This window comes from Elephas maximus, chromosome 20, assembly GCF_024166365.1.
Source record: "Elephas maximus indicus isolate mEleMax1 chromosome 20, mEleMax1 primary haplotype, whole genome shotgun sequence".
In the NCBI taxonomy this organism is placed as follows: Eukaryota; Metazoa; Chordata; class Mammalia; order Proboscidea; family Elephantidae; genus Elephas; species Elephas maximus.
The window spans coordinates 75,878,782-75,904,448 of NC_064838.1; the positions used below are offsets into that span (position 1 = coordinate 75,878,782).

The 25,667-nt window shown below is 35.8% G+C and overlaps 1 protein-coding gene and 1 pseudogene across 1 annotated transcript; both read left to right on the forward strand.

The window, feature by feature from the left end:
- The first annotated feature begins 254 nt into the window (after positions 1–254).
- LOC126063684 (olfactory receptor 4A5-like) lies at positions 255–1,268 on the forward strand. The gene has a single exon (XM_049862101.1). It carries the CDS (start codon positions 261–263, stop codon positions 1,266–1,268), a length of 1,008 nt encoding a protein of 335 aa, XP_049718058.1. The 5' UTR covers positions 255–260.
- Positions 1,269–14,949: 13,681 nt separating this feature from the next.
- LOC126063685 (olfactory receptor 4A5-like) lies at positions 14,950–15,937 on the forward strand (annotated as a pseudogene).
- Positions 15,938–25,667: the final 9,730 nt, after the last annotated feature.

Sequence of the window (25,667 nt, forward strand, 5' to 3'; positions counted from 1 at the left end):
TTAGAGATAGAACTTGTTATTCATAGGCGCAATGCAGTCTTCTGAAAAGAAGTAGAATTGTTAAAGGAAGACATATTAGGATCTTTGGAAGAGAACCTCAGTAGACATTCTTAAACGTTTATTATGTATAAGCCACTGTAGAAGAGTAACACTGAAGTGCTCCATGACCTAATGGACATATTCATAGTGATGTTCATGATTTCATTACAGGCTTGTTCTCTTGAGCGCCCATCTCTGAAACAGGTCTTGCAGAAGAATAAATGGGACACAGTAACAATGTAACAGAATTTGTCCTCCTGGGACTCACTCAGGATCCTGAGGGCCAAAAAGTGTTATTTGTCATGTTTCTGCTCATCTACATTGTCACAATGGTGGGCAACCTGATCATTGTCATGACTGTTATTGTCAGCCCATCCCTTGGCTCTCCCATGTACTTCTTCTTTGCCTATCTGTCACTCATGGATGCTGTTTATTCCACTGCCATTTCGCCCAAAATGATTCTAGACTTACTCTGTGATAAAAAGACTATTTCCTTCCCAGCTTGCATGGGCCAGCTCTTCATAGAACACTTATCTGGTGGTGCCGAGGTCTTTCTTCTGGTGGCAATGGCCTATGACCGCTATGTGGCCATCTGTAAGCCACTGCACTACTTGACCATCATGAATCAGCGGGTTTGCATTCTATTGCTGGTGGTGGCCTGGGTTGGAGGTTTTTTTCACTCTTTGGTTCAACTTCTCTTTGTGTACAGCCTCCCCTTCTGTGGCCCCAATGTCATTGATCACTTCTGCTGTGACATGTACCCATTATTGGAACTTGCTTGCACCGACACCTATTTTATAGGACTCACTGTTGTTGCCAATGATGGAGCCATCTGTATGGTAATTTTTATCCTTCTACTAATCTCCTATGGGGTCATCCTAAGCTCCCTGAAGACTTACAGTCAGGAAGGGAGGCACAAAGCCCTGTCTACCTGCAGCTCCCACATCACAGTGGTTGTCCTCTTTTTTGTTCCCTGTATTTTCATGTATGTTAGACCTGTTTCCAAATTTCCCATTGACAAATCCATGACTGTGGTTTATACAGTTATCACTCCCATGTTGAATCCTCTGATATACACCCTGAGAAATTCTGAGATGAAAAATGCTATGGAAAAAATCTGGGGTAGAAATTTAACCACAGGTAGAGTAAGAATGAGCATCCACACTGAAAATAAAATTGCTAATTCTAAAGCAAGAAATAGGCAACGAATGATCACAATGAATGTTTAAGTCAATTCAATGGATTCTCTAGGAATACTTCTCTTTATTGACAAAAAGGCATCCAAAATGTAGAATAAATTATTCTTTGACATTAGAATTAAACTAGTAGAGACATTCTGGAGGCTGGATAAAAGGGAAACATATTTTTTCTCTTATAAATAAAAATAAAACTAAGCTAACTGTAATCTTATTTTTCTTAGTATATACTGAAACAGGGCTTCAAAGAAATTGTTTTTTTCCTTTTAGAAAGAGAAAAAACAAGTTACTTTGGAAAATTTTATATCATTCCAATTAATGAGAAAACAATTTGGCCAATACTTAGAGCAAATTTCTGAGGTTAAAATTGTGCTTTTAAAAAAATTTACTGTTCATTATTCTCTTCACACAAGAGCTTTTTTTAACCTCACTATGCATTTTGTGTTTAAGATTACTTCTGTTCCTCTGGGCAATGTCTATGCATTTGCAATTCTGCATATTTTAGTGACACATGATATTGTGTTTGGTTTGAGACACCATCAGTGAGCAATTTTGGTAGATAGGATGTAGTTGATGAAGAAAACTCATTCCAGTTTTCTTGACTAGAAGACAGTATTCTTTCAGTTTGAATTTGAAAATAACACTAATCTAAGTTATAAACATATTTTATGTTTTCCTCATTAGTCAGTATACGCACTTTTTGTGATTCTTAAATGAGTAGACAGTGCTTCTGATTTTATCGCCATGAAATTGAATATTTGCAAAGAAATGTGTTGTTTTACACAAGCAGCATGTTCCCAAAAGTTGTATTAAACTTACTTTTTTATGTAGATACTTAGTAATGATTTGTTTTGGTAAAAACAAAATTTTGTTTTTTTCAATCTTATGTAAAAAACATAAGTTTTTCTCCATCTACAGCCCATCCCGGAACATCCCAAATCCAGAAAGCTGAAAGAATTTTCTCAGGGTAATATGGAACATTATCTATGCTTAAGAAGAGTTTACTTTTCTAACTAAAAGAAAGATTTTAGAACTTCTCTTAGTTTTCAATTTTAATGTGTAATTTTTCATGTATATCCAGCAACATATGCAATTATTTATAAACTTGTAGCCTCTTACTAAAAATATTATCAAAATCATTGAAACTTACTGATTCACTTTTCTGATGCCATTTTCCACCTCTTCTCAGAAGTAATCGCAATTCTAAATTTTTAATCATACTTTAATAATAGTTTAACTATGTATGTATCCTTAAAGGAGGAAGAGTGACAAAGAGGATGGGATCTAGTGCACACACAGAGGTTTTAGCCATAAAAACAGAAAATCCATGTACTGTGAAGAAGAGGTCCAGCAGAATTATGGCATCAGATATTGAAGTAAATGTCAACAGAAATTTCAAGAGTAACTGGATATCATTACTAGGATTATTTTAAGAGATAGCAGGGCTGGTTAATGTTGATGATATTTATTATATAGTTTGTGTGTGTGTGTGTGTGTGTGTGGTGTTCTTTTTTCCTTGGGATCTCTTCTCTCATCTCTTTCACTCCTACACACACATAACCAGTAAAAAAGTAAACTTTTTACAACAAAAATTGTACCTTTCCATGTTTTATTCATGCTCCTATAATTATTTTTATTTTGTTTTACGGTAGTATTATACATAGTTTTATGCTTATTTCTTTGTTGCTCAGCAGTAATTTGTCAGTACCAGTTTCTGAAATTGTGAAATATGTCCATTGGGGATTTCAGTTACTAGTTAAAAAGATTCTACCATTTCTAGAATGTAGACAATAATCCCATTTACTAACATGAAATTTTTAAGTAAATCTTCCTTTATTTTTATATTAAAGCTTTATTCTATTTATACTTTATTTTTATAAATAGTGCTAACCATATATACACAATTTTATTTTCTACGAGATGTGGCCAGTTAGTGTGGTAACCCTATTTATTTCATAATCTATGCCTTTCCCCTATGTTTCTAATTACATTTTTTTCTTTCGTTATTTGATAAGATCACCGAGGTTATGGGCCATATTTTAATCAGTCTTGTATTCTAAAAATATTGTACAGGGCTGAAACATAATCATAATGCCTATTTGTTGAATGAATAAATAGATTATCTGGGGATTTCATAAAGTCACTAGTCATTATAGTTACAAGTAAATTTGTCCTGAACTCTGAAATAAGGACACACAGAAGAACTTACAGAACAAAGGAAAAATGTGACCTAGTTTGCCCTCTTGGGGCTCACTCAGTCTTCAGGGTCAGAAAATATTATTTGTTGTGTTCTTGCTCATCTGCCTTGTGACAATGGTGGGCAACCTACTTACTGGTGTGACTCTAGTGGTCAGCCCAACACTGGGTGCCCCTATGTACTTCTGTCTTGGCTGCTAAGCATGTATGGATGCTGTTTCTTCTACTGCAGTTAATCCAAATATGATCATAGACTTACTCTATGAGAAGAAAACCATTTCTTTCCAAGATTGCCTGACCCAGCTTTCTGCAGAACACTTATTTGGTGGTTCTGAGGTTTTACTTCTGACGGTCATGGCCTATGATCGCTATGTGGCTATCTGCACACCCTTGCATTATATGACCATCATGAACCAACGGGTGCATGTTCTGTTGCTGTCGATGACCAGGGTTGGAGGTTTGTGCATGCTATACTTCATCTTCTCTTTGTTTACAACCTTCTCTTCTGTCGTCCCCATGTCATTGACCACTTCTGCTGTGACATGTACCCCTTATTATAACTTGCCGGCACTGACACCTATGTCATTTGTCTCACTGTGGTTGCCAACGGTGGGGCAATATGTGTGGTCATTTTTATGCTGTTACTCATCTCTTATGGAGTCATTATGCACTCCCTGAAGAACCTTAGTCTGGAAGGAAAGTGCAAAGCCTTATCTACCTGTGGCTCCAACATCACTGTGGTAGTCCTCTTCTTTGCCCCTTGTGTTTTCCTGTATGTGAAACCTCCTTCCACCTTACCCACTGATAAATTCTTGACTGTGTTTTACACTGTTTTCACCCCTATGTTGAATCCCTTAATGTATACTCTGAGAAATGTAGAGATGAAAAATGCCATGAAGAAGCTCTCGACCAGAAAAAGAAAATCAGGTCTTAAACAAATGCATCACCTACTTTCAATAAAAAACTGTCCCTACCACCCTACCAGGAACACAAAACAAAACACTGACATCCACTGCCATCCAGTCAATTCCAGGGAAGCTGCATGTAATTATTTAACTGTAGTAAATATTTCCTCACTTAATCATGATTGTGCATGATGAAAAACATTTATTAGGATGCTTCTAATGATTTCTTTTGTTGAAAATATATTTTTAAGATTTTCATTTCCTGGGAATATATACCTTTTTTTTTTTTTTGGTGTAGAATAGTTCTGTTGAGTCTATAGATTTATGTTGCATGTGATGACTTATGCTACAGCTGATGCCAGAAATTTATTTTAGATGATAGAAGATTCTCTGATGTTTTTTTCTTAAGTAAAACTAATCTTTTTTCACAATTAATAGTGTTTATTGCCAATTTCAGAATAATACATTTTTAAATATGACATAAAACTATGTTTCACTCCACCCCATACAGAGATAGGTTACATTACATTAGAATTTTATATTTTTATTTTTATATCTGAAAGATCTTTTAGATATGTAGTTTTGCTTATATTGGTTAGCATGTTAAGGTTTATAGAAAGAATGTTTCAGAATTCTAAGTTAATCATAAGGAGGCTAAACATACAAAAGGAACAAGGCAGATAAGCAGAAAAATGACTCAATCTGGCTTGCTTTCCAAATTGGGAAATCATCTCCTCAAGTGGGGGAGCTTTGTTTGGTGTTATATTTTCATAAAGATGATGCATTCACCTTCCAACATCATTTAAAATACCTGATGAAGCCTTTGTTATTTTTCAATATCCCATCTCCTTCTTGCTCATAGTGTTTCATGGTCTTCCAAAAGGTCCTAAACAAAAAAAAAAGAAACAAATCTGTTGCCCATTCGGACTCACAGAGACCCTATAGGGCAGAGTAGAATTGCCCCATAGGGTTTCCAAGGAGTGCCTGGTGGAATCTAACTGCCTACCTTTTGGTTAGCAGCTTTAGCTGTTAACCACTATGCCACCAAGGTTTCCAAAAGGCTGACTTTCACTTGGAAAATTAGCAAAATCCATAATCAATGAGCTTCACGTGTACACACCAGAACTTGGCACTGGATTATTTTGTGTGATTTCATTGTCAAGAAAGATGCTGACCATTCATGCTGTTTCCATCCTCACATCTCTTCCCAGGGGAATGCAGATTATTAGGTAGTAAAGAGATTGGAATACACCATTTTATTTGACAGAGACCTCATTCATTACATTTTTGTGAACATTTCTCTGTTGAAACAGGCTTAAAATATTATCTGTCCCTGTGATAGTAGGAAACTTGTGGTCAAAGACACTCCTGGTCCCTGCCTCCCCTATGTAGGCCTATTTTATGATGGTCTAATGCGATGGGGTATTGGGTCCATTTCACTGGTAAAGCACACTGTATGCATGACTTTGTATCCTGGAATTTATCTCTAGTATTAATTTTTTTTTATTATTACATGGCTATTTCTTATACCAACTCAACCTTTCCTAAGACTAACACAATTCATCAAATAATGTCAAACATTTGGTTGGTCTGAGTTAACATAACTAAATCCTTCACTTTTGGCCATTTAGTCAATTTTAAAATTTGCATAGTTATGTCAAGCGATGAGATAAAAATTCTAGTTAATTATCTATTTATGTTCACTGATTTATAAGTTACCTGAAGGTAGAAAAGTTAATTATTGTTGTGCTCTCTCTTTCTTGTGCAATGTGTGGAATATAGAAATCACACCAGAAACTTTTAAATTATTTGTATTTTTGAATTCTCAGTCTATTAGAATCAGAATTTTTACTGATGAATTCTGATGAGCTCCCCATGTATTAAATATATGTACTAGTTTTCTTTGATATTTGCTAGAAATGTTTACCACACCATGTTTTTTATATTATCATTATAAGTGTTTTTTACATACATTCTATTTAAAAATTCTTTTACTTTTAGAATTCTTCATTTACTTAAACTTGGAGAATTCTATTCCCTTTCATAGACCATACATTTTAATCTTTTTTGTTTTGTTTTGTAAGTAACTTTTCAAATAATTCCGTTTTCAGCCTATCTAGAATTTATCTTTATTTGTGGAAAGAGAATATCTAAACCCATTTTCTCCAAGATGGTAAAATATTCTGCCAGCATAGCTTATTAATTAAGTACAAATTGAAAATTTTTTTCTGTTAATATGTCATTTTATACATCTTTAAAAGAATCAAATCTTTTCTTCTACTTTTTCTTTTTTTGGTTTATTTCTCTGCTACTAAAACACACTATTTCAGTAATCAAATATTTCTAATGTTATTTATACCTGTTCCGCCCCTCAAAAGAAACCAAATCTGTTGCCATCGAGTCTATTCTGACTCATAGCCACTTTGTAGAACAGAGCAGAACTGCCCCATAGAGTTTCGAAGGAGCAGCTGGTAGATTCAAAATGCTGACTTTTTGGCCAGCAGCTGAGCTCTTTGACCACTATGCCACACCCTTTTATTTAAGAGCTCTCTTTGGAAAACAAAGGATTTTGTTTTTCTTTCAGAAAGTGAGCATCACATTCATATCACTCAACAACAGAAATGGAAATCTTGACAGAGGTTTCATTTGTTCTGAAAATTGTGCTTATGAATATGGTATACTTCCCCTGAGCCACATCCCTGGCCATGTATCTGTATGTACAATTTTGTTTTTATTAAGGAGTTTTGTTATGCTGCTCAATCTTTTAGTGAATGACTCTCTGATATCAAGCATGATGTAAAGGGCACTCATGATGTCATTTCCTTGTGTCCCTATGAATTCCAATGACCTTACACTAGCTGTCTTTCAAATAGCATGCATGTTACCAGTGTATCAGGGAACTTTCGAATCCCGCTTCCTAGTGTTCATCACTGGGTGGCAGTATTAGACTTCTGCCAGTGTCTCCGTGTGCAAATGTTAGTATAACAGACATTTCCAAAGTTATCTGAGCATTAGGATTATGGCTTTCTAATGCAAAAGATGTACAAAGAAAAAAGAAGACAAAAGGAGAATTAGTACCTCTGAATTGTGGTGTCAGCAAAGGATATTTAAAATACCATGGACTGCCAGAAGAATGCAATGAGTTAACTTACTTTGAGCATCATCCTGTCTAAATTTTATTTCACGAAAGTGTGATAGTATGCTAAGTCAATCCTTGGGGAAAAGTGTAAATACGTATTTCCCTTTTTTCTACATATAACTGTGCCTAACATTTCTCTAATTCTAAAAGTCCGTTTGGAAGCAGAAAAACATGGAAATTCCATTAAAATTTTGAGATTAATGAACTGTTACCGATAAGAAGACAGACTATAATGTAAAATTAAAGTCAAGTGATACTGCCCAAAAAACACACTCATACACATAAACTAACCTAAATTCATATATGCTTTTAAGATCAGGGTGTGTCTGTTAGGATGCTTTTGGTTGCAAATGACAAAAAACTCAACTAAAACTTTTTGAACTATAAATGTACTTATTAATTAGTCATTGTAACTATAAACTTCAAGGTTATGGCAAGCTTCAGGGTTAGTTGATAAAGTGTATCAGTTTTGCATAAAGGAGCCATGCATGCAAGTAAAATTTAGCTCACTCAAAGTTAAGGTGTCAGTTTGAAGTCCTAGTCAAGTTGAGTCTTGGTCCAAAAAAGAATGAAGTGATTAAGTCACATCCTCTTGCATCGGGAGTTAAATCTTCATGTTGTGACTATTCACGAAAGCAATTGCTGATGGTGTTTGAGAAGTAGATCATATGGTTCCAGCTGATCTAGATTCAGGCTTAGATCAACAACATCTGCTCCAATCCAGAACTGCAGAACTGTGATTATCTGCCTTTTCAAGAATTAGAAGGTAAATTTCAGTAACTTACCTAGTCCCAATGTTCTCTGCCTCTGAGCCATAAGGTTTATTGGGTATAATCCCTCTAAGAGTCAGAGTAAGGCCTTCCTCTGCTAGGAATATAGTAACACATGAGAATCTGGGACTTGTTCTCCCTTCTTTTTGGAAAAAATATTATCTACTTTATCTAATTAGTCAATGTTCAACCATTTCAAGAGCTAGCATATGATCAGGAACCAATGGTACTGAAGGAAGAAGTCCAAGCTGCTCTGAAGGCATTGGCAAAAAAACAAGGCTCCAGGAATTGATGGAATATCAATTGAGATGTTTCAACAAACAGATGCAGCACCTGAGGTGCTCACTTGTCTATGCCAAGAAATATGGAAGACAGCTTCCTGGCCAACTGACTGGAAGAGATCCATATTTATGCCTATTCCCAAGAAAGGTGATCCAACCGAATGTGGAAATTACAGAACAATATCATTAATATCACACCCAAGCAAAATTTTGCTGAAGATCATTCAAAAATGGCTGCAGCAGTATATCAATGAGGAACTGCCAGAAACTCAGGCCAGTTTCAGAAGAGGACGTGGAACCAGAGATATCACTGCTGATGTCAGATGGATCCTGGCTGAAAGCAGAGAATACCAGAAGGATGTTTAGTTTACCTGTGTTTTATTGACTATGCAAAGACATTCGACTGTGTGGATCGTAACAAACTATGGATAACATTGCGAAGAATGGAATTCCAGAACACTTAATTGTGCTCATGAGGAACCTTTACATAGATCAAGAGGTGGTTGTTCGTACAGGACAAGGGGGTACTGATTGGTTTAAAGTCAGGAAAGGTGTACATCAGGGTTGTATTCTTTCTCCATGCCTATTCAATCTGTATATTGAGCAAATAATACCAGAAGCTGGAGTATATGAAGAAGAACAGGGCATCAGGATTGGAGGAAGGCTCATAAACAACCTGCGTTATGCAGATAACACAACCTCGCTTGCTGAAATTGAAGAGGACTTGAAGGACTTACCAATGAAGGTCAAAGACCACAGCCTTCAGTATGGAGTGTACCTCAGCACAAAGAAAACAAAAATCCTCACAAGTGCACCAATGAGTAACATCATGATAAATGGAGAAAAGATTGAAATTGTCAAGGATTTCATTTTACTTGGATCCACAATCAACAACCATGGAAGCAGCAGTCAAGAAATCAAAAGACATATTGCATTGGGCAAATCTGCTGCAAAAGAACTCTTCAAAGTTTTGAAGAGCAAAGATGTCACCATGAAAACTAAGGTGGGCCTGGCCCGAGCCATGGTATTTTCAATCACATCGTATGCATGTGAAAGCTGGACAATGAATAAGGAAGATTGAAGAATTGATGCCTTTGAATTGTGGTGTTGGTGAAGAATATTGAATATAGCATGGACTGCCAAAAGAACGAACAAACCTGATTTAGAAATACAGCCAGAATGCTCCCTAGAGGCAAGGATGGTGAAACTGCGTCTTACATACTTTGGACGTGTTGTCAGGAGGAATCAGTCCCTGGAGAAGGACATCATGCTTGGCAGAGTACAGGGTCAGCGGAAAAGAGGAAGACCCTCAAAGAGGTGGATTGACACAGTGACTGCAACAATGAGCTCAGGCATAACAACGATTGTAGGGATGGCTCAGAATCAGGCGGTGTTTCGTTCTGTTGGGCATTGGGTTTCTATGAGTTGAAACTGACTCGATGGCACCTAACAACAACACTTTATCTAAAGATTTACTAATATAAAATTCATAATTTAGTATTCTCTGTATTTCAGAATTTCCTCTTCTCATTACGGACTTTTCCCATTACTTGCTTGTCTGCTACTTTTTCTTGGCAAGACTCAAGCCTTTTTCCTCTAGGATGTCTAGGGAAGAAAACTGTCCAGGAGAGGAAATTTCATTTGAAGTTGTTCCAAATATTCTAACAAACTAATTTATAATGAACTTGCATTGTCTTTCATTTAAAATAGTGATGATGTAAAAAACCACACACTACATCTGTTCATATAAATGGAAGAATTATTTCCAGATAGAATGACCCAAGAGATTTCTGAAAATTCAAATTCCTGTCCAGGCTGGAGACTCTCTTTAATTGGCATCTAGTCCTGTAAATGGTTTCTTGTCATATTTTCTCTTGACACATGTCTCTCATTGCTTGTAGGAATTCCTGGAAGGTCATGATTTTCTGGAGTGCGGTTGGAGAGATGTAGGAGCATTATTCTAGTGAGGAAAGAAATGGTCTTTGATACACTTTTTGAATGACTGAATTGCTGAAAAGTTCTGTTCCTATCTGTGAGAAGCTCTGTCGTTGGCTTTTTCGGGAAGCTAAATCCCAGCCTTTGCCTTGTTAGGTACAGAATTAATGAGGAGGGAGACATGAGTATGACCCTAAATCCTCAGTCAAAAACTTTTGTTTGCTTCATCATAATTGATTAAGAAAGAAAAATTCAAATAACTAATTTCAGTTATTTTTACTTTGTGTCACTAAATAATGAGCTTGGCCAGGTTAATTTCCATTAATTTGCCCAGTTTTTACATAGTCATGCAAACATAGCATCCTCATTGTTCTTCTAGCACATTTTCCCAACAGGTGAGAACGTTCAACTGTTTACTATTATTTTTAAATGTCTTCATTTTCCAGGCATCTATATATACACTTCTACAGTTATCTGAAAAAAAAAAAATGGTATGATGGGCAGCTTGTGTGGAAGTGTGAAGAGTGTAACCTCTTCGAACTATTTCTGGGCCCACTGATCAGACGCACACTGCCATGTGTTCTGTGATTTCAGATAAATACATGAGGTATCTACAATTACTCTCAATGAAAGAAGCCCTGATTTTTAGGACCAAGGACAAGAACCAAGAGGTGAGATTTTGAAACATCTGACAGAGGACACTCATTAAAAATTTTACATGATATATAGAAATAGAGCTAGTTTCTTAAAAATATTTCTTTAGGTTTATTGCTAATTTGTAAAATTAAGCGAGAGAAACACAGAAATTAACCAGAACCTACACAGTGTATTTCGCTTTAGTATTTTATCAGACAGACATTTACTGTCCATTTGCCAGATAACAAAAGAAGCATGCTGTGCATTACAGGAAGTCAGTAGGTTTGTAATCTTGGTTCATAGGATATACGATATGTTAATAAAGATTTATAATTAATTTAGATGTATTTGAGCTAAATCAAAAAACCAAACCCATTGTTGCCAAGTGGATTTTAACTCATAGCGACTCTGAAGGACAGAGTAGAGCTGCCCCATAGAGTTTCCAGGAAGCAGCTGGTGGATTCAAACTATCGACCTTTTAGTGAACAGCCATACTCTTAACCACTGCACCACCAAGGCTCCATATTTGAACTATAAAATTTAAAACTATGTATTATATCAAGTGTGTCAGGGTGTAAAAAAATGTCTGTTATGTCTGGAAGTTTGATATGTGCTTTTAAGTGTGAATGTTTTAAATGATGACAACAACCTTATATATATATGTATATATTATATATACATATGTATATCTTTTTGTATACATGCAAAACTTTGACATCAACCATAATGATATATATATATATATTTTTAATTTATACTAAAAGAAACTGGTGAACAGGAAGTACCTTGCCTACTGCCGCTTAGAGAGACTTATAAATCTTATAAATCCAGGTTATTTTTGTTACTATGGCGTTTTAATTTCTATCTGTAAAAAGCCATTCCTTATAAAAATAAGTTAAATGATTTTTTTTTCTAGTAAGGTGTAAATTTAGTGGTTTAAGTTAACAGCCTAGTAATTATTTTAGTTTTTATAGTATCAAATCTTTGAGGACTGAAACTATAGTGGATACTTCACATACTGATTGTTTTACATGGAAATAATTTAGCTGGCCAATAGAATATTTATTTCAGTGAAATCCAGCGTTGATTATTAATAACATTAAGGACACTAGACCTTGCAGAAAATAAGTAGTTAAAAAACAATTAGATATAAACTATCTTTACCATTATGTTCTTCAACAGCTGTGCCTTTATTAGTCTACAGCTTCAAAAATGATAGAACTCCTGAATCACCCAGACGTACAGAGTGCTCATTACAGCTGGTTTCTAAAAGAAAGCTCAGAATTCTTCTGAACATGTTCTTTCCCCTCAACCAAATCAATATAAATGAAATCAGCTTGTCTACGTTTGAGGAGTAGTAATTTGGCTATTTTCTGCAAGAAAGAATAATCCTAGAGATTGTGTTTGTATCCGTATATGTACTGTTCTGTCTTATTTGAGTTTGTCTTTAACCAGAAGTGCTAGGTCGTCGGAGGGATCAATGTTTCTTTTTTTTCCTTTGAATTTTTTCTTTTTCCTCTTTTCCTTCCCTTCCTTTCTCTTTCCTTCTCCCCTCTCCTCCCATCTTCTCTCCTCTGCTCTTCTTTTTTTTTTTAATCTTGTCTCCCTTTTCCCCTTCCTTTCATTTCCTTTCCTTTTTTATTCTTTATTTTCTAGGATGGGCTCTGTGTTTATTTGTAGTGGCTTCCCAAAAAGCCTCCTGAGTAAATTCAGGAAGCCTCAGAGGTTGGCCTTCCAGCACTCTTTCACTAAAAGAAGTCTTTCTGAAGATTTCTTAAGAAAGCTATCCCCACTTAACACATTAACATCCCCATTACCTGTGTATATTAATTTCTTAAATATAATTTCTCTGCTTCCTGTTTTGAGTCTTCTTTCATTTTCTACTCTTTAGGTCTCCATCTGATGCATGGGTACAAGTTTTTCCTTTTTTTCTGCTTAACATTCATCAATATACATACTGTGACAGGTAGATATTATGACACATATACAACAAAATAGATAGTTCTTATAATGTACAGTTTTATCCTATGTCCAAAAATGTGTGTCTGCGAGTTACAGGTATATAATATTATTTTTATAAGAAGTATCCTTGTTCCTAACGTGAACAAGATCCAGAAGATTTATTCTGATGAAATGTCCATAGAGAAACATTCAAGGACAATAATAAAAAGCTATTGTTTATTGATTCTTTATCAGGATCCAGCAGTGCTCTAGGCACTTTACATATAAAAACACACACACACAAATTTCAGAGATATGTACAACAGTTCCCCATTTTAATTACGAAACTGAGGCACAAAGAGGTTTATGAAGTTGCACAAGGTCACAGAGACAGTAAGAGGTGAAGGTGGAATTCAAACACAGACAGTGTTGCCCCAGAGTACACATTATTCGTCACTGTGCTGTGCGCTCTTTCCAAGGGTGTCCTGGGTCTTAAACAGGTGCACGCTGAGTGAGAAAGCTAATCATTATTTGGTCACTTGAATGATCCAATTCCAACACCGACTAGTATTTTTTAAAGTAACATTGATGAGCTTGGAGATTGTTGTTTAGTTACAAATATATAAATAGAAATATCCAGCAGAATAAAATAAGATGGGGTTTCACTGATAGTATCATAGACAGTTGGACTAGAAAGGATTCTAAGATCATCTGGTTTAAATCTTTATTTTTCAGTGAGTAAATTGAGACAGATTTGTAGCTAAATATAGAAAATAAATAAAACTCATACCTTCTTACACTGAGTTTGGATTTTTCCTTTGAGTATGTTCCTTTACGGAATCTGGATATTGAAGTTCTAATTCTGACCACTCTCAGCGCCTAAGAAGTATTATATATTAAACCCTCTTCTGTTGTCCTCTACCTCTCTTTACAGCATCTATTTTCTCCCCCATGGCTACCCAGCTCACATGCAATGGATAGGAAAAATGCTGGCTGCTAATGTACTAGTTGTTATTTGTTATGTGTCAGTTAACTTCAGTTCAAAAATGTTTGCTGAAAATATAGAGTATTTTGCAAGGGTACTCACCACAAATACAACCAAGTCAAGGTACTGACAGTATGTCAATAGGGTATAGAAGTGTGTTAGGAGTTGTGGGATAACCAAAGTGAAAATGGAAGGCATTATGAATCCTTAAGAAGAGACATTCAATCTATGGCCCAATAATTGGTACAGGGAACAATATCCTAAATAATTTCATAGTTATCTGATACATTTCAAATTCCAGCCCCTTCAAATTTAATGAGCGATTCATACAGACTGAAAAACATTTGAGGCAGGAAGGACCAAACATCTAAGAGTGGAATATCATAATATTTAGTGAGATATTTTTGGTGCTATATAGATCTTATTGTAAAGGGACTCACCACAAATATTACCAACTCCAAGTACTGATTCTATGTCAGTTTATTTGTTTAGAGTTCATCTTCGTCACTAGAGAATGTTCCTTGAGAGCAGAAATCCTTTCCCTCTTTGTCATTGCTGATCTCTGTGCCAAGCACTGTCATGTTTTAAAAAAGGAATATTAAATGAATGAAAGGCTGTCGGACCTCTGACTGATCTTCTCTATAGAAGGTCCACTAAGATTTAGATATAAAGAACCTTGTAATTATAGGCCCAATCCAGTCTTCTGGGAAAAAGTAGAATTGTTAAGGGAAGACATACTGGGATCTTTGAAAGAGAAACTCAGTAGATATTTCTAAATGTTTATTGTGAATAAGCCACTGTACAAGATTAATAGTGAAGAAGAGCTCCATGCCCTAATGCATATATTCACAGTGGTGTCCATGATTTCATTACAGGTCTTGTTTTTCTGAGCTCTCATCTCTGAAGCAGGTCTTATACAAGAGTAAATGGGATACGGTAACAATGTAACAGAATTTGTCCTCCTGGGACTCACTCAAGATCCTGAGGGCCAAAAAGTGTTATTTGTCATGTTTCTGCTCATCTACATTGTCTCAATGGTGGGCAACCTGATCATTGTCATGACTGTTATTGTCAGCCCCTCCCTGGGCTCTCCCATGTACTTCTTCCTTGCCTATCTGTCACTCATGGATGCTGTTTATTCTACTGCCGTTTCCCCCAAAATGATTCTAGACTTACTCTGTGATAAAAGACTATTTCCTTCCCAGTTTGCAGGGGCCAGCTCTTTATAGAACACTTATTTAGTGGTGCTGAGGTCTTTCTTCTGGTGGTAATGGCCTATGACCGCTATGTGGCCATCTGTAAGCCACTGCACTACTTGACCATCATGAATCGATGGTTTTGCATTCTCTTGCTGGTGGTGGCCTGGGTTGGAGGATTTTTACACTCTTTGGTTCAACTTCTCTTTGTGTACAGCCTCCCCTTCTGTGGCCCCAATGTCATTAATCACTTTGGCTGTGACATTTACTCATTACTGGAACTTGCTTGCTCTGAAACCTATTTTATTGGCCTCATTGTGGTTGCCAATGGTGGAGCCATCTATATGATAATTTTTATCCTTCTACTAATCTCCTATGGGGTCATCCTAAACTCCCTGAAGACTCACAGTCAGGAAGGGAGGCACAAAGCCCTGTCTACCTGCAGCTCCCACATCACAGTGGTTGTCCTTTTTTTGTCCCATGTATCTTCATATATGTTAGACCTGTTTCCAATTTTCCTATTGACAAATCCATGACTGTGGCTTATACAGTTATCACTCCCATGTTGAATCCTCTGATATACACCCTGAGAAATTCTGAGATGAAAAAAGCTATGGAAAAAATCTGGAATACAACGTTAACCACAGGTAGAGTAAGAATTTGTGTCCACACAGAAAATATCATTGCTAATCTAAAGCAAGAAATAGGCAATAAATGATCAGAATGAATGATTAAGTCAATTCAGTGGATTCTCTAGGAATACTTCTCTTTATTGATGCAAACACATCCAAAATGTAGAATAAATTACTCTTTGAGGTTAGAATTAAACTAATAGAGACATTCTGGGGGCTGGATGAAGGGCATTCGTGTTTTTTCTTTTATAAATAAAAATAAAACTAAGCTCACATTGTAATTTTATTTTTCTCAGTACATGCTGAAACAGGACTTAGAAGAAATTCTTTTTTTTTTTCCTTTTAAAAAGAGAATAAACAAGGTACTTTGGAAAATTTTGTATTATTCAAATTAATGAGAAAACAATTAGGCCAATACTTAGAACAAATTTCTGAGGCCAAATGGTTTTAAAATTTTACTGTTCATTATTTTATTAGCACAACAGTTTTTTTTAAACTCCACTATGCACTTTGTGTTTAAGATTACTTCTGTTCCTCTGGGCAATGTCTATGCATTTGTAATTCTGCATACTTTAGTGGGACATGATATTGTGTTTGGTTTGAGACACCATCGGTGAGCAATTTTGGTAGATAGGATGTGGTAGATGAAGAAAACTCATTCGAGCTCTTGATTAGAGGACAGATAGTATGCTCACGTGGGTTTGAAAATAACATTCATCTAAGTTATAAACAATGTTTTCCTCATTAGTAATTATGTGCATTTTTGCAATTCTTAAAAGATTAGAGGTTCTGATTTTATCTCCATGAAACTGAATTTATGAAAAGAAATGTATTATTTTACATAAGCAGCATGTTCTCTAAAAGTTGTATTAAATTTAAATATATTTTAATGTAAAGACTTAATAATGATTTTTTTTGGTAAAAATAAAATTTTGTTTTTTTCATTTTTGTGTAAAAATAAGTTTTTCTCAACCTACAGCCCATCCAGACACATCCCAAAACCAGAAATCAGAAAGAATTTTCTTAATGTAATATGGAACATAATCTATGCTTAACAAGATTTTATTTTTTTAACTAAAAGAAAGATTTTAGAACTTTTCTTATTTTTAAATTTTAGTGTATAATTTTTCATGTATATCCAGCAACATATGCTATTATTTATAAATCTTGTAGCCTCTTGTCTGGAATATTATCAATATCATTGAAACTACCTGATTGCTCTTCTCTGATGGCATTTCTCCACCTCTTCTCAGAAGTAATCCCAATCCTAAGTTTTTAATCATAGTTAAAAATAGTTTAATTATGTATGTATGTATCCTTAAGGTATATTGTTTAGATTTTCTTATTCCAGTAGTTTCCTTATGGACAATTTGGTATTGTCTATGAGTTTTTTTTTGAGTAAGATCATAGACATGATCCTACATCTGCGAATAGGGATAGTTTTGCCAATTCCTTTTCAATTTCAAATGCCGTTATTTCTTTTTCTTGCCTTGTTGCTCTAGCTAGGACTTCCAGCACAATGTTAAATAGGAGTGGCAATAAAGGGCCTCCTTGTTTTGCTGATGTTCTAAGGGGGAATGCTTTCAGCCTCTCTCCACTGAGAATGATGTTGGCTTTTGGTTTTGCATAGATGTCCTTTATTATGTTGAGGAATTTCTCTACTATTCCTATTTTATTGAGAGTTTTTATCAGGAATAAGTGTTGAGCTTTATCAAATGTCTATTGTGTTATGTGATTTTTTTCTTTTGTTCTATTTACATGATGGATTATGTTGACTGATTTTCTAATGTTGAACCAACCTTGCATATCTGGTATGAATCTCATGTGGTAGGGGTGTATTACTTTTTTAATGTGATGTTGAAATCTATTAGTTAGAATTTTGCTGTGCATTTTTGCTTTTATGTTCATGAGAGATATTGGTCTGTACTTTTATTTTTTAAATTTGTGTGTTTTCCTGGCTTTGGTATCAGGGTTATACAGGCTTTAGAGAATGAATTTGGGAGATTTCCTGCATTCCTATGCTCTGAAATAGTTTGAATAGCACTGGTGTGAGCTCTTCTCTGAATGTTCGGTAGAATTCTCCAGTGAAGCTGTCCAGACCAGGGCTTTTCTTTCTTGGGAGTTTTTTATTTTATTTTTTATTTTTACCCCATTCAATCTCTTCTCTTGTTATGCATTTTTCAGATTTTCTATCTCAGTTTTTGTTAGTTTAGGTAGGTAGTGTGTTTCTAGAAATTTGTCCATTTCCTCTAGTTTCTCATATTTGTTGGAGTACAATTTTTCATAGTATTCTGGTGTGATCTTTATTTTAGTTATTTCTGTTGTAAAGTATCTCGCCTCATCTTATTTGGGTGGTTTCCTCTTCTGTTTTTCTTTTGTCAGCTTGTCTAATGGTTTGCCGAATTTTTTGATCTATTCAAGGAGCGAAGTTTTTGTCTCATTGGTTCTTTTTTTTTTTTTCTGATATTTCATTTATTTCTGCTCCAATCCTTATTACTTCCTTTCTCCTCTCGCCTCTGGCCTCTTTTTGCTATTCTCTTTCTATTTGTTTGAGTCATAGTGCTAACATTTTTATTTTGATTTGTCCTTCTATTTTGATGTGTGCATTTATTGCTATAAGTTGACCTCTGAACACGGCCTTTGCTGTGTTGCAAAAGCTTTGATAGGATATGTTTACATTCTCATTTGATTTTGGGAATTTTTTTATTCCCTCTTGATTTCTTCTATTAGCAAGTGGTTTTTAAGCAAGATGTTACTCAGGTTTCATGTATTTGATTTTTCCCTTGCTCTTTTTATTGTTGATTCCTACTTTTATGGTGGTGTGATTAGAGAGAATGTTTTGTATTAATTTGATGTTTTGGATTTTATTAAGGCTTGTTTTGTGCTAAAATGTGGTATATTCTAGAGAATGTCTCATATGCTTTGAAAAAATGCACACTTTGCTGCTGTTTGGTGGAGTGTTCTACATATATCTATGAGGTCGGGTTGGGCCTTTAGATGTTCTGTATTTTTGCTGCGTTTCTTTCTAGATGTTCTGTCCTTTACCTAGTGATGTGTTGAAGTCTTCTACTATTATTGTGGAACTGAGTATTTCTTTTTTCCTTGCTCTTAGAATTCCGTTTACGTATTTTGGAACCCTGTCATTGAGTGCATAGATATTTATTAAGGTTATGTGTTCTTGGTAGATTGTCATCTCAATCATTATATAACGTCCTCCCTTGTCTAGATGATCGATTTTACCTTAAAGTCTTATTCATCTGAGAGTAATCTTGCTACACCTACTTTTTATTAGTTACTGCTTGCTTGATGCATTTTTTTCTTTCTTTTAACTTTTATTATGTTTATGTCTTTGTGTCAATGATATGTCTCTTGTAGACAGCATATTGATGAATCTTTTCTTTATTTTTTTATCCATTCTGACACTCTCTGTCTTCTTATGGGTGCATTTAAGCCATTAACATTCAGTGTGATTATCGATAGACAGATATGCATTTATTGCCTTCATATTGTGCTTTTCTTTTGTGGTACTGATGTTTTCTTTGTTGCTCTTACTTTCCTGTGCTGAGTTCCTTTTGTTTGTGGATTTTCTTTTCTTTTCTTTCCTTTGTGTAGGTTTTGTGTTTACTGAATTTTTGTGTGTTTCTTCTTTTTTTGTTTGGATGGTTAGGTTTGTTAACTTTCTTTGTGGTTTCCTTGAAATTTACCCTTATCTTCCTAAGTCTGAATCAGTTGTTTATTACTTGATATTGCCTTGACTTCCTCTCCATCTGAAAATTCTGTGTTTATCCCATTTATTCTCCTTTTTATTGTTTTGACACTGTCATAATTTACTGATTGATGTTTCTGTTTTCCTTTCTAAGTCTTTAGCTTTATTTTAATATTAAGAGTTCTTTAGGTTAATATCTGGCTGATGCTGACCTATGTCCTAGACTCTGGTGTTGTCTGATGTTGCTGTTTCTCTAACATAAAAATAAAAAAAATAAGGTCTGCCTTTAATATTTCTTGTAAGTTTTGTTTGGTTATTAGAATTACTTCAACTTCTGTTTATCTGGATATGTACTAATTTTGCTATTGTATTGGAGAGTCTTGCAGGATATGTTATTCTTAGTTTGCATTTTTATCAAATCAAGGTTTTACACATGTCATTCCATCATCTTCTTACCTTCATTGTTTTTGCCAAGTCATCAGAGTTTAATCTTATTTTTCCCTTTTGTAAGTGACTTTTTGTTTTTCTAGATCTGCTCTCAGGATTCTTTCTTTGTCTTTGGTTTTGGCAAGTGTGATTATGATGTATTGTTGTGACATTCTTTTGCAGTTCATTGTATATGGGGCTATTTGAGCTTATTAGATGGTCAGGTTTTCTTCTTTCATGATATTTGGAAGTTTTCTGTCAGTAAATCTTCAACAACCTTCTCTGTGTTTTCCACTTTCTCTCCCTGTTCTGAAACTCCAATCACATGCAAATTTTTGCTCTTGATTCTGTCCCACATAATTCTTAATTTTTCTTCATTGTCTTCTCTAATTTTTCCTCAGAGAAAGTGGTGTAACTATGTTTGCCTTCAATATAGCTGGTTCTGTCTTCTATTGTTTCAAATTTGCTTTTAACCTTCTATTCAGTTGTCTATTTCTGAACTTTTGTTATCTTTTTGATTAACCATGCCTTTTTTTTTTTTTTGCATGGTTTCTAATTGTTTATTTATTGTGATTTTTTTCTTGTATTATTTTTCTTTATTCTTGCATATTTTTGTCTTTTTTTTCCTTGATTTCGAGTATGTTTTTGTTGGTTTCATCTCTTTTTTTCCATGATTTTGTGATTTTTTTCTTTTTTTTTTTCCCTGTGTTTTTCTTGATCTCTTTCCTAATGTCTTGGAAAGCCCTAAATATTAGTATTTTGAATTACCAGGTAGTTCCACTGCCTTTTCTTCTACCAGAAGTTTATCTGATTCATTATTTTGGTCACTTGCTGGAGCCATCTTGTCCTGCTGTCTCCGAGACATTAAGGTCTTTTTTTCTTTATATATTGATTGTAAACTTATTTGTTTCATCCTGTTTTTGTCTTTTGATTCTATGCCAGGGAAGGTAGGCTGGTCATTCTTTGCTGCTTGCTTGTCTCTGGTATGATAGCTTTCACCACCTTCTCTGATTGGCAAGGCAGCAGCAGGCAGGGTGAGCCCACTTCTTTCTACACTGATTTGGTGAGGTGGGTGAAGGTGTACTGAGTGGGTGTTTTTTGCCTTCTGATGTTGGTCCAGAGGTGTGCAAATATTCACAGCCCCTCACCAGTTGGGCGGGGGTGTCAGTGGGGTGTCGTACAGGCTTACTTCCCACCATTCAGCAGTTGATTGAGTGGTGGGAGAGGACGTGCAATGGGAATCTGGGATGGAGGTGTGCCTGAGTGTTGGGGGATGCTCTAGCCTTGGCTGCTTTGAGGGGGCCCAAGTAAAAGGAGGGAAGTGGCATATGGGGCAGAAGGGCGAGGTACGGAAAAGCTTGTATTTCTGGTTACCAAGTATTCTATGTCCTGTTGTGAGCTCTGTGAAGTTGCTTTCCCATCTTTCCTGTCTGGGCTCATTGCTGGCTGTGCTTCAAGAGGGCAACACTGTTCATATTTGTTGACAGGGGACATCCACTTCATGTCTCTCCTAGATCTCTGTTTTATGTCAGTATCTTCTTTCATTCAGTATTTTTTTAAATAACTTTTCTTGTGCTTCAAGTGAAAGTTTACAAATCAAGCCAGTCTGTCAAACATAAACTTATTTTTTTTTTACACCTTACTTCATACACCCATTTACTCTCGGCCTAATGAGTCAGCCCTCTCCCTCCTTCCAGTCTCTCCTTTTGTGACAATTTTGCCAGTTTCTAACCCTCTCTACCCTCCCATCATCCCTCCAGACAAGAGCTGCCAACACTGTCTCAAGTGTCCACCTCATACAAGCAGCTCACTCTTCATCAGCATCACTCTCCAACCCATTTTCCAGTCCCTTCCATGTCTGATGAGTTGTCTTCAGGAATGGTTCCTGTCCAGGCCTACAGAAGGTTTGGGAAACATGACTGTCAGGATTCTTCTAGTCTCAGTCTGACTATTAAGTCTAGTCTTTTTATGAGAATTTGGGATCTGCACCCCCACAGTTCTCCTGCTCCCTCAGGGATTCTCTGTTATGCTCCCTGTCAGGGCAGTCATCCGTTGTGGCCGGGCACCAACTAGTTTTTCTGGTCTCAGGATGATGTAAGTCTCTAGTTCATGTGGCCCTTTCTGTCTCTTGGGCTCATAGCTATCGTGTGACCTTGGTGTTCTTCATTCTCCTTTGATCCAGGTGGGTTGAGACCAGTTGATGCATCTTACATGGCTGCTTGTTAGCATTTAAGACCCCAGATGCCACACTTCAAAGTGGGATGCAGAATGTTTTCTTAATACAATTTATTTTCCCAATTGACTTAGAAGTCCCCTTAAGCCATAGTCCCAAAACCCCTGCCCTTGCTTCACTGACCTTCGAAGCATTCAGTTTATTCAGGAAACTTCTTTGCTTTTGGCCCAGTCCAGTTGAGCTGACCTTCCCTATATTGGGTATTGTCCTTCCCTTCACCTAAAGTAGTTCTTAACTACTATCTAATCAGTAAATAACTCTCTCCGACCCTACCTACCTCCCCCCTCTCGTAACCAAAAAAGAATGTGTTCTTCTCAGTTTATACTAGTTCTCAAGATCTTATAATAGTGGTCTTATACAACATTTGTCCTTTTCATCTGGCTAATTTCACTCAGCATAATGCTTTCCAGGTTCCTCCACGTTATGAAATGTTTCACAGATTCGTCACTGTTCTTTATCCATGCGTAGTATTCCATTGTGTGAATATACCATAATTTATTTAACCATTCATCCATTGAGGGAGACCTTGGTTGCTTCCAGCTTTTTGCTATTGTAAACAATGCTGCAATAAACATGGGCGTGCATATATCTGTTCATGTAAAGGCTCTTATTTCTCTAGGATATATTCTGAGTTGTGGGATTTCTGGGTTGTATGGTAGTTCTATTTCTAACTTTTTAAGGAAACTCCAGATAGATTTCCAAAGGGGTTGTACCATTTTACATTCCCACCAGCATTTTATAAGAGTTCCAATCTCTCCGCAGCCTCTCCAACATTTCTTATTTTGTGTTTTTTGGATTAATGCCAGCCTTGTTGGAGTGAGATGGAATCTCATTGAAGTTTCAATTTGCGTTTCTGTAATGGCTAATGATTGAGAGCATTCTGTCACGTATCTGTTAGTCGCCTGAATATCTGCTTTAGTGAAGTGAGTGTTCATATCCTTTGCCCAATTTTTAATTGGTTGTTTGTCTTTTTGTGGTTGAGTTTTAACAGAATCATATAGATTTTAGAGATCAGGCGCTGGTCAGAAATTCCATAGGTGAAAATTTTTTCCCGACCTGTAGGTGGTCTTTTTACTCTTTTGGTGAAGTCTTTAGATGAGCATAGGTGTTTGATTTTTAGGAGCTCCCAGTTATCTGGTTTCTCTTTGTCATTTTTAATAATCTTTTATATTCTGTTTATGCCTTGTATTAGGGCTCCTAACGTTGTCCCTATTTTTCCTTCCATGATCTTTATCGTTTTAGGTTTTACGTTTAGGTCTTTGATCCACTTGGAGTTAGTTTTTGTGCATGGTGTGAGGTATGGGTCCTATTTCATTTTTTTGCAAATGGATATCCAGTTACGCCAGCACCATTTGTTAAAAAGACTATCTTTTCCCCAATTAACTGGCACTGGGCCTTTGTCAAATATCAGCTGCTCATATGTGGATGGATTTATATCTGGGTTCTCAATTCTGTTCCATTGGTCTATGTGCCTGTTGTTGTACCAGTACCAGGCAGTTTTGACTACTGTGGCTGTATAGTATGTTCTAAAATCAGGTAGAGTGAGGCCTCCCACTTTCTTCTTCTTTTTCAGTAATGCTTTGCTTATCCAGGGCTTCTTTCCCTTCCAAATAAAGTTGATGATTTCTTTCTCCATCACTTTAAAAAATGTCATTGGAATTTGGATCAGAAGGGCATTGTATGTATAGATGGCTTTTGGTAGAATAGATATTTTTACTACGTTAAGTCTTCCTATCCAAGAGTAAGGTAGGTTTTTCCACTTATGTAAGTCCTTTTTAGTTTCTTGCACTAGTACTTTGTAGTATTCTTTGTATAGGTCTTTTACATCTTTGGTAAGATTTATTCTTAAGTATTTTATCTTCTTGGGGGCTACTGTGAATGGTATTGATTTGGTGATTTCCTCTTCGGTGTTCTTTTTGTTGATGTAGAGGAATCCAAGTGATTTTTCTATGTTTATCTTGTAACCTGAGACTCTGCCAAACTCTTCTATTAGTTTGAGTAGTTTTCTGGAGGATTCCTTAGGGTTTTCTGTGTATAAGATCATGTCATCTGCAAATAGAGATAATTTTACTTCCTCCTTGCCAATCTGGATGCCCTTTATTTCTTTGTCTAGCCTAATTGCTCTGGCTAGGACCTCTAGCACAGTGTTGAATAAGAGCGGTGATAAAGGGCATCCTTGTCTCGTTCCCGTTCTTCAGGGAATTGCTTTCAGGCTCTCTCCATTTAGAGTGATGTTGGCTGTTGGCTTTGTATAGATGCCTTTTTTTATGCTGAGGAATTTTCCTTCAATTCATATTTTGCTGAGTTTTTTTTATCATGAATGGGTGTTGGACTTTATCAAATGCCTTTTCTGCATCAATTGATAAGATCATGTGGTTTTTGTCTTTTGGTTTATTTATATGGTGGATTACATTCATGGTTTTTCTAATAATAAACCAACCTCGCATACCTTGTATAAATCCCACTTGGTCGTGGTGGATTATTTTTTTGATATGTTGTTGAATTCCATTGGCTAGAATTTTGTTGAGGATTTTTGCATCTATGCTCATGAGGGATATAGGTCTGTAATTTTCTTTTTTTGTGGTGTCTTTACCTGGTTTTGGTATCAGGGATATGGCGGCCTCATAGAATGAGTTAGGCAGTATTCCCTCATTTTCTATGCTTTGAAATACCGTCAGTAGTAGTGGTGTTAACTCTTCTCTGAAAGTTTGGTAGAACTCTGTGGTAAAGCCGTCCAGCCCAGGGATTTTTTTTTGTTGGGAGTTTTTTGATTACCGTTTCAATCTCTTTTTTTGTTATGGGTCTATTTAGTTCTTCTACTTCTGATTGTTTTAGTTTAGGTAGGTAGTGTTTTTCTAGGAATTCATCCATTTCTTCTAGGTTTGCAAATTTGTTAGAGTGCAACTTTTTGTAATAATCTGATATAATTCTTTCAATTTCAGTTGGGTCTGTTGTGATATGGACCATCTCGTTTCTTATTCAGGTTATTTGTTTCCTATCCTGTATTTCTTTAGTCAGTCTGGCAAATGGTTTATCAATTTTGTTCATTTTTTCAAAGAACCAACATTTGGTTTTGTTAATTCTTTCAAGTGTTTTTCTGTTCTCTAATTCATTTAGTTCAGCTCTAATTTTTATTATTTGTTTTCTTCTGGTGCCTGATGGATTCTTTTGTTGCTCACTTTCTATTTGTTCAAGTTGTAGGGCCAGTTCTCTGATTTTGGCTCTTTCTTCTTTTTGTATGTGTGCATTTATCGATATAAATTGAGCTCTGAGCACTGCTTTTGCTGTGTCCCAGAGGTTTTGATAGGAAATGTTTTCATTCTCTTTGCATTCTATGAATTTCTTTATTCCCTCCTTAATGTCTTCTATAACCCAGTCTTTTTTGAGCAGGGTATTGTTCAGTTTCCAAGTATTTGATTTCTTTTCCCTAATTTTTCTGTTATTCATTTCC